The sequence below is a fragment of the Pavona decussata genome, unplaced genomic scaffold (genome assembly GCF_977016875.1).
Source record: "Pavona decussata unplaced genomic scaffold, jaPavDecu1.1 SCAFFOLD_218, whole genome shotgun sequence".
NCBI classification, from domain to species: domain Eukaryota; kingdom Metazoa; phylum Cnidaria; class Anthozoa; order Scleractinia; family Agariciidae; genus Pavona; species Pavona decussata.
Genome location: NW_028145623.1, coordinates 1,344,642 through 1,354,854, shown reverse-complemented (window position 1 = coordinate 1,354,854; position 10,213 = coordinate 1,344,642). Strand labels below are relative to the sequence as shown.

Below are 10,213 nucleotides of genomic sequence, written 5' to 3'. Positions count from 1 at the left end.
GATAATTAGCAAAGCTCATAGCTCAAAATAGAAACAAGAGTTGTTGATTAACTGGAACTTATTTCGTATGTTCAATAAATTGTGATGAGCCATAACACGATCAGATTGTATCACACCATATTCTGTGTCAGGGAAAATGTTGGCATCTTTCATCACTGTGATTAATTTGTTAAAAGTATCTGAAACTGAATTCCTCGAATTTCATGTCTCAGCGAGTAAAGTTCAAAAAACAAAAGCAGGTTTTGGTCACATCGCGATCATCTTACATCACACCATATTCTGTGATTGGTTGAAATTATCTGAAACTGAATACTACAAGTTTCAAGTGCCAGCGTGTTCAAGTTAAAAAAAGAGCAGCAGTTAGAGGCTTACCTTGATTGCTTAATTGCGCGATCTAGTGAAGATTTACTGAGTCGCTATGAATTTTGCTCTCTTCGTCTGCCTTGCTGCGGTTTTGAATGCTGTTGATTCACTGCCGACAAACAATCAGAATCTCTTGGATCTGAAAGCGACATCATGTAGCATAAACATCAACACTGCACCGAATAAGAAGTTCGAGGACGTCATCTTGGGAATGAAACAGCAACTGGATGAGATTCAGAGTGAGCTGAGAAATCTGACAAAGAAACTGGAGAGCGGATCCGGAAAAGGTTAGCAAATCTACATTTGTTGCTGTTTCAGGCCCATTACCCTAAATGATAAATTGATGAAAATTTCGAAAAATCAAATACGCTTTTTGTGCTACTCGACTAACAAAAAATTGGTTAAAAAGGCATTTTAACCGCCGTAGAGGATAGAATATTTAAGTTTACACTAGCAGTGACTTTTTTGAGTCCCGGAATGCGTGAATGCTTAAAGTCCTCTCAAGTTACCCCTTGAGGGTGATAAAGGCAGTAAAATGAGAACACCCCCACCTCTACTTTAGGCCATTAAGACAAAAAGAAACGCGAAAAGGGATTTTAATGGATCTGATCTGAATAAAAAATTCCGCGACAGGAAAAGATAATTTAATTTCTTCTGTACTTTAAACGATAGAGTTGAGTGTACGCAACTTAAGCAGTTTCGAAAAGAAAGCCTGAAAAAAAATTCAGGCTTGAAAATGGTTAGGTTGCATACTAACTGCGAGGATCTTTCATCTATTTGATATTTCATCCGTAGTTCAAAATATATGTTTCATATAATTACATTCAAGAATTAATTATGGCGGCCAAATTAAAACATACATTTAAGAGCCTATTGCGCGGGGCTCTCACTGAAACCGGCGGTCCGCTAAACAAGTTACAATCGAGTGGGACAAATACCACATTACACTTTCATTTTCGCTCATCAAGTGCCTCATTCTTGAAACATTGCCTAAAGATTATTATACCCAGTAAAATGATCCAAAAGGGATCTGCATGCAACTATTGAAAATGATAAATTCCACAGCAGGCGTGACCGGATGCGTGGTTCAATTACAAAGATATTCTTGGCAGCTTCAAAAATTAGAAAACACGTACGCGGCCCAAGCGACTCGTGTGAGCAAGCACCAAAACAGCTGCCAAATTCTCCCCCATTTCTAAGCTTTGAAAGCGAGGCTCTCAGTGAAGATTTTGGTGATGTCATTGATCATTTCAGATCTATTTAAATGTTCATTTCTTCGAGAAAAGGACTTATTTTTGCCATTAAAAAAACGGAAAGCTTGCGTACAATATAATGGTGATCGATATTACTAATTAATACAACGCCTCTTCATTGCGTTAGCAGTAGCCAAATTGGTCCCCGTTCCTTTCCAAATCTTCAAGGTACTCCGTACAACCGGCGAGTTTGGGGAAAATTTCAAAGGGTTGGCGTGAAATCTGACACTTTTTTTTTACGGTTACCGCGCCGGAGCGTGGAACTCGTTCTCATCTCAGAACCTACTCGAGAGCTTGGAGTGCGGTGTGGGGGAGGGGGAGGGGTTTGTGCATGGGAGAACTCCTGTCATACTGACTATATGGGACCGGCTCCGATGGAAGAGATAATTTTTTTTCAGGTAGGGATTTCACGAGCTTAAGCATAAAAAGGGTAGGACGGGAGGGTTGGGAGAACTATCATTTCGATATTTAACAAAGCCTTTTAAAATATCGCAAACAGATCAACCGAAAAGAGATACAGGTTTCTTTCCTATAGGTATTTGAAAGGGTTACCCTTCCTGTCAAAAATGGTACATCAATGGGTCAGGGTTTGGACCATAAAATTTGCTGAGTGCCTCCACCACAGCCCCCTCCCCTCTCCTTCACTCACATCATTTGCCAAATCTTAAGTTTATTCGCACATTTTGAGGTATCATGCAGGGACAATAAAGAATGCCTTCTTGATTTGTTTGTTGTTTGTTTGCCTCTTTTTATTCCATTCAGGTGAACCACTGTCCGTAACCATTTGTGAGCGCAGCAGGAAAACCATCAGCTGCCAAAACGGACGAAAACTCAACATTCAGGAAGCATTGTATGGTAGACTGGATCGTAAGACATGTAGTCAAGGCCCTATTTACACCACCAATTGTCGTGCCACCAGATCCCTTCCCGTCATGCAGAGTAGGTGCCAAGGGAGAGCCAGCTGTGTGCTGTATGCCAGTAACTCAGTGTTTGGGGATCCTTGTCGCAGAACTCACAAATATCTTGTTGTCAAATACCAGTGCGTGGAGTAGGTTAGTTATTACGCTCTCTTGGCCGTATTCACTTGTTTTATAACTTAGTTTTCGAAAGGAAGTTAATTTAGATGAGTAATTTCTTTGAAATTGATTTTGTAATAAAAATACACGCTAAAATGTCACGACGTTTCGACCTCTCCGAGGCCATTTTCAAATGCAAGTAAAAAAATAAAACCTTAGCATAAATAATTATATTCATACAATAAAAATCGGTAAGAATGTCATGAACGCTAAAATGTGTCAGAAATGTCAATGATAAGTATTATAAAGTTAAAAAAGGACATAAAACAATGATACAATGAAGCGATAATAATAATAATAATAATAATAATAATAATAACAATAATAATAATAATAAAAATATTTAATACTTATATTGCGCTTTTTTCTATAAAAACACTCAAAAGCGCATTACAATATTATTAATAACTAAATTAAAAACCAGTTAAATTACCTGATAAAATTACAATATTTTAAAATAAATAAATAAATAATCAACTAAAAGCCTTCTTAAATAAATATGTTTTAACAGAGCGTTTAAAAGAGTCGATTGATGTTTCCTGTCTTATTAGCTGAGGAAGACTGCTCCATGAAAAGGGGGCAGCCATCGACAACGCGCGATCTCCCAAAGTCTTCTTCGTTCTTAGCCGAGGTCTTTCTAACAATATACCAGTATTGTTACGGTGTAGTTGGTAACGTGAGTCCGGTAAGACAGGGACAAGATCCTTAAGATAGCTAGGAGCAACACCGTGAAGAATCTTAAATGTAACAAGGAGAATCTTAAAATCTACCTGCAAGCGCACTGGTAGCCAGTGGAGTTCTCTTAGCAAAGGAGTAACGTGACAATACTTAGGTGCGCAGTAAACCAATCGAGCACTGGCGTTCATGACTCTTTGAAGTTTCTTAATTTGATACTCAGGAGCACCGTACAATAAACCATTACAGTAGTCAAGCCTGCTTGTGATGAACGCGTGAACAAGCCTCTCGGTGGACTCACGAGACAAATGCTTCCTAACGTGCCGGATATTGTACAAATAATAAAACGCGCTAGCACAAGTCTTAGACACATGAGTCGACATATCCAGATGAAAATCAAACCAGGTGCCCAAATTGCGCACTGAAGAGGCAGGCGATACCTCAGCTTGGCCGATCTTGATCTTGTCAACGGACACATTTGATAACTGTCGTTCCGTGCCAATGATCAAGAACTCAGTTTTATCGTCATTTAGCATTAACTTATCATCTCTCCGTCCATGCGCGAACGTCACGAATACAGTTCTAGATCGCAATCACAGCATCAGCCTCGCTGGTCTTATCAACGGGATTAAACGATATAATAATATCGAAATAAATCGATTAAACGATATAACAATAATGAGGCTTGTAAAGAACTGATCTAAACAAATAATTTAGCGCAGATGCACTTTTCCCGACTGTACTACCCAGACAAACTTGTGTAGTCTACCATCCGTCAATTCATTGATTCGAAGGTGTCTCAGTATTCGCACACCCAACAGCAAGTACCTGAGAAGCAAGAAGCCCCAATTAGAATCGTGCTGCCATTCAAAGCTCAGAAATCTGCAAACGCAGTGCGCAGACAACTTGGAGACCTCAGTCGGAAGATCAATGCGGATATCAGCCCGGTGTACACAAGTCGGAAGATCAAGGATGAATTAAAAGCCGACGGAAGACAAGCCACCCCTTGTAAATCCGGTGAGGGTAAAAGGCGGAATGAGTTTAGGGACCGATCGTTTATTACGTCCTAAGGGGGGGGGGGGGGGGGATGGTTTTCTAAAAAATCGAGTGTATGAAAATTTTACCCCCCCCCCCCCTTCCCCCTTCCCCATGGTTGGCCTGGTGGTTGAATTGTTGAGAAGTTCTTCCACATACCATTCCACAAACTCTTTCCGCCTTTTACCCTCACCGTTGTAAATCAACAATGCGCTGTGTATCATTTTCAGCGTAGCCTGTGCGATGCAGGCTATGTCGGCTACACGTGCCGACACCTTCACCAGCAAATTGAGGAACATAAGGGATCGGCAATCGGATACCACCTGAGGGAGCAGCACAATATGGCCCCGAATAACATTACGAAAAGTTTTAAAATTTTAAGAAAGTGTCAGAACAAACTTGATTGTCTTATTTTTGAAATGCTTTTTATCAAAGAACTGAAACCATCACTAAACAAACAGTGTGATTCCATCCGCGCTAAATTATTTGTTTAAATCAGTTCTTTACAAGCCTCATTATTAGGTGGTATATAGATTATTAAAAATTCCCTGGTCAGTTTTATTCCGCTATGGCGAGGTTTACGAGTATTCACCCGGGGTCCCTCCCCTTGATACAAGACTACTTCCTTGCACTAGCGGCCCCTTACGCATTAGTTAAGATGCCCTGATTAATTTAACTGTCCTATTTTTTTTTTTTTTCAAATTCCTGGCGAACATCCCGGCCTCACAAGGTCTGTAACAGAGGTGTTTACAATCGCAATGCCAATCAGAAACAGGAGAGACGCCCCATGCGATTTCACAGCGTGAAATGAGATACACTAGCCTGTGAACAGGTTCCCAAATTGGGTATGGTGCGAAGACAAAAATCTTGCCCCCATAATGCGCTCCCCTCGCCCGGCTCTTTTCGCCCTACGGCCCCACAAGATACACTTGAGCATTGTTTTCTTTGTACAGTTTACAACTGGTTGACACGTGAACCCTTCGATATAAGTGCATGTCAGTAGACTTTGATCAGTCTACATTCGAAGGTTTTTTTACGAGATCGCGTTTACGCATCCTCGGAGACCCAGGAGCAGTTAGTCGGGTGGAACGGATTTTAAGACAAAGGAAGTAACAGAAGAGAATGAAAAGTGTTTAAAACGAGAAAATATAAACCTTAAAATACATCTCACCTCTCGTATACACTGGGCCTCCCTAAACTTAGCTTAATTTGCAGATCTCAGCACATAGTTTCTTGTCAAATGGTGACTTGGTCTTAAAAGTGTAAGAGGAAAAAGTTGCAAAAAATGGAGGGGTGGTTAATCATGTCTTATGTAGAAGGGGGGTAAGATTTTATGCTTCCATTGAGCAGATCTCTCCAAGATCTGTTTGGTGTCCAAAGTACAGTTGATAGAAATTGACCCAATATTGGGCACATAATGACTTTTTGTGCCATATGCCAGTCTTGGGAGTGAGAGAGTTAAACAAATCAGTCAGAATCAGTCTCGAAGTTTGCGATAACGTCATTCTTTCCATTTTATAACCACTTTTTCAACATAAGTAAATGCTACCTGAAGAATTCTAGAAAAATAAACTCTCTCGTGGAAGGTAACTTATTTTGCTCTCATTGGCTACATTTACTTTCGACAGCTTTTGTCAAGATGAAGATGGAACAAGAGTTAGTAATGGAGCGGCCAGAGATGAAGACGTCTGCCGACAAAACGTTTATTTTTGTAGTGCGTAATTATTTTGTTTAAGTTTTTTATAACGGTGTATGCTAAGGAAAGAAAGAAAGCAGTAGCACTAAATTGTAAAGGTGATGGGTAGATTATATCTTTGTAACAACATATCAATTTAAGCTCTAAATAATAAACAATATTTTAAACAAGAAAAAGGTATGATCTTCAATCAATCAATCAATCAATCAATCAATCAATCATCAAATAGTCTTACAAACAAACCAATGCATTAATTATTGTCTCCAATGACAACAAAATTCAGTGTGGTGAAACTTAGGTTGGGAAGGTCAAGTTCAGTTCAGTAAATTAGCAACCCATTCCACAGTTTCCACTTCCTAAGATTATTCCTTTGCTCTAACTTTTCCTTTTCGGAAAGTTTTTCAGAGCGCTTAATTTACTCATTATTATCTGTCGTCGAAGAGCGATAGGCCAAATATGCTTCAAATTTGCTGCAAAATAAACCAAAAACAAGAGCATCTGTCTTTCTTCATAATGTTTGTTCAGTTGATAAATCATTGCGGTCATTGGCTTGTACTTGGACGAAAACCGATATGTTTTGTTGTACTTGCTTTTGCATTAATGAGCCCGGTGTATACAGAGTTGAACAGCGGTAGAAACCAGCTGTACAAGGGGAGTTCGATATAATGCTTGTGATGAGTCTCTTTTTTCCCTCTTCCCATGATTTTTGGTGACTGTGTATGGGCCCTTTGCAGCTAACGGTCACATGGTACAAAATCCACCATGCTGGAGAGCAACCACGCACTGGGACATCCACAACAAAGAAAATTCAAGTTTGACTTGTTGAAGTTGCTTTGTTTTGGATGTTCCAAGCGCAACTTGCTCTCTAACGAATGGCAGATTTTAAACCATGTGACCGTTAGTTGCAAAAGGTCAATTGGAGACAAACAAGGAAAGAAAGTTTAACATTTTCTGTCTTAGTGAAAAACACCAGCCATCCTCGTTGAGCCCATTTACTTTTCGGAAAGCATAGTGTGACTATTAAGAAAGCACTTGTAGCCAAATGCTAAATTGCGGTAATAGAATTTCAATCTAAAGCTGTGCTAAAAAATCATTACTGCTAGTAATCGTAGTGATAAGAGGTAAATTTTAAAGAATGTTTCCAAAGCCATCGTTTTGAGGTGCAAATGGCTAGGATTAATAATTGCCACGAATGGTTGGTTTTATCAACAGACATAATTAGGTATTTTGACCAGATTTTGAAGAGATTCAAGTGCTCTCGTTTCGAGCGTTAGCCCTTCATCAGAGCGAGTGATGAAGGTCTAACGTTCGAAAAGTCAGCGTTCGGTTCCCTTATCAACTCTGTTGAAAACATAAAAGAGTTTCTACTCCTCACCAATGCAGCACCACAGTTTATTTAGAAACGAACCCTCTCATCCATTTAACTTGAACCTTAAACTTAAACCTTATTGACTTGGCACAGTGGTTTCTTCAACTTCTTTCCTTTCAATTTTCATTGGATTTATCATGAAAGAAGAAAAATTATAACAAAACCAGAGGTACTAACCTCTGGTGATGTTTTCTTCTTTCTTTCAGTTTAAATTCCTAAACTCCATCTGAATTTCATCTAGCTGTCGTTTCACCGTTTCCAAGATGATTTCATGTCAGCTTCTTGTTCGGTTCACGGTTCATTTTCGCTGTTAGCTGGATCTGGGACATCTTAATTTTGCGTCAGTGCTGGGTCCACTGCATTCAATGGTCGTTTTTATGCCCTGGTCATCTGGGACGAGCCAACGTTACCTTTTACAATGCAGGAGTCCTATCTAGTGCGTCTGGTTATGCCTCTCATATTTTCTCTATTTTTAACTATTTTTTAAGCTTTCTTGCTTTTTTTTAACTGCGTTCTCTTGAAGTTATGATAAGTAAAGTAAATTAGTTATCACCCCGTATGGTAAATTATCTTTTGCAATTTGCATTTCTTTAGTTGTTGAATTTGCAGCTTTGATGCAGCATTCTAACTTTCAGTTGACAGCGAAAAAAAACGTAAACAGAACCTTTGAACTCGAATTATTTTTGTTGTAAGTTTTATTTCCTTTACCATATTTGAAGCTAAAGTTTGCTTCTAACCAACCAAAAATTATTTAGATTTTCAGTGATATTCAATTGCATTCAGTTAAACATCCGATGCCGCTGATGACAAACAAGACAAACAAGACAAACCTTGAAAATCAATAGAGGAAATATTAAACTCGAATTATACGCTATAAGATAGATAGGACGTTATATAAGATAGGACGTTATATTCTGAATGAGATTTCATGAAAAAAAGCCGTCTTTGTTCCTTTCTCTGCACGAAACCACTATTCCTTTCATCTAAAGTCTCTAGTAAATACCGGGAAAATAAGAAAACCTAAACTGAGTTCCTGTCAATACGCAGTGTATACAGGAGTTATTGGCATGAGACCAAGATATAGACCAATCATGGCATTAATCAGTCTGTTAACAAAACATGTCGCCACTACAAACTGACTTAAGTTCAACTATAGCGGTTTGTTTTCACCAAATGACAGCCGATTATAAGTCGCTCACTGGTACATAATTAAGTATTTGTAATGCAAAAAACCAAGAAGACAGCTGTAAGATGGTCACTGCTAGCTATGCTAACGAAGTCGACCGCAATATGTGGTTTTGGATTTTAGGTTGGCTTTTTACTGTTTTGACGGTTGCTGGAAACGGACTCGTCGCATTTCTGATTCTTAAAAGACCACAGCTGCAGACGAAACCGAACTGCTTCATTCTGTCTTTAGCAGTCGCGGATTTTTTTGTCGGATTTGTGTATTTCCCGCAGATTTTCATCCAAACCTTCATCTGCCATTCATACGTTTGTGATGGCGCGTTTTTTATCACCCGCCACTACTTCCAGTATTGCTCCATTACAAACCTATGCGCCATGTTAGCAGACCGCTACATCTCAATTGTGAAACCGCTAAAATACGTCGCCATGATAACAAGGAAAAGAATCATCTTTCTTTTGGTCGCATCGTGGACTGCACCAATGATAGCTTTCGTAGTACCACAAATCACCATTCTACTATTTGCAAATGAAGAGCAAGACAGCATCTTCTCAATATTTAAAACGCTGACGTTTAATACGCTTCCGATGATACTACTGATCGTATTATCGACTCGCGTTTTAGTTGTTGCGCGGAACGTATCTCGTGAATCACGCGCGTTGAATGCTCAAGTCCGTTTTAACTACAGAAGTGAAACAATAGGTGTAAAAACGTCCAGCAGATCTGAAGTCTTCGAAAGACAGGCGACCGCAAAGATGATGATAGCAGTCATGGTTGTATTTATTCTCTGTTCTGCAGCAGAACATTGGAAAGGTTTCTGCTCTCGTGAATGGAACATAAATTGTGATCTATCTGCCAACATTGCTTACATTCTCGATCTCCTCTGTATTTTAAATTCAGCTGTCAATCCAATTGCTTATGGATTTCTCAAGAGAGATTTCAAAGAACATTTAAAACGACTTTTCGGTCATAATAGACACTAACGCCGTCAGAAAAATAAATGCTTTGGCTGTGATCTTGGGCATGAGTATGAACTAATTAAGAAAGGACTGATTCGAACACAGGTGTATAAACAAATACAACGAATTTGAATTCAAATACACATTAAAACTTCGACGACGGCAACGGCAACGCCACAAAAAAGGCCGTAGGATTTATTATGAACCAGAACAATCGCTCTGCACGGGTGCTTTTAGAAATTTTGGTACATTTCTTTGCCGTCCTCTGCAAAACAGCAACGTGAAATGACCAAATTCAAGGTTTTATGGAGAAGGTGAACGCAAGACGGTGAATTTCTTAACTATAACGCCACTCTTCTAATTTGGTTGCTGTCGTTTTTGTAGAAGTTGAACGAGTTAAAATAACCCGCGAAGTAGCACAAATGAAATAACCTTATATTTCCAAGTGTCGTTTTCGTTAGCGTTACAGCCTTGCATTGGTGAGGCCCCGTGTCACTTTCAAAAGGCAAAAAACATATTTGTGTGGATGTAAACGTGAAAATAGTGGATCCGTTTTGTTAACAACAATTCTACTATTGCACGAAAACTAGTATGATTCATCTTT

At 39.2% G+C, this 10,213-nt stretch overlaps 2 protein-coding genes across 2 annotated transcripts; both read left to right on the top strand.

Annotated features, from left to right (window-relative positions):
* The first annotated feature begins 364 nt into the window (after positions 1–364).
* Positions 365–6,274, top strand: LOC146459652 (L-rhamnose-binding lectin ELEL-1-like). The gene is made up of 3 exons (XM_085089233.1): positions 365–650; positions 2,379–2,668; positions 6,031–6,274. Exons 1-2 carry the CDS (start codon positions 419–421, stop codon positions 2,666–2,668), a joined length of 522 nt encoding a protein of 173 aa, XP_084945359.1. The 5' UTR covers positions 365–418; the 3' UTR covers positions 6,031–6,274.
* Positions 6,275–8,388: 2,114 nt separating this feature from the next.
* LOC146459651 (octopamine receptor beta-2R-like) lies at positions 8,389–9,929 on the top strand. Its single transcript, XM_085089223.1, has one exon. The coding sequence runs from the start codon at positions 8,719–8,721 to the stop codon at positions 9,631–9,633; it is 915 nt and encodes a 304-aa protein (XP_084945349.1). The 5' UTR covers positions 8,389–8,718; the 3' UTR covers positions 9,634–9,929.
* The last annotated feature ends 284 nt before the right edge of the window (positions 9,930–10,213 follow it).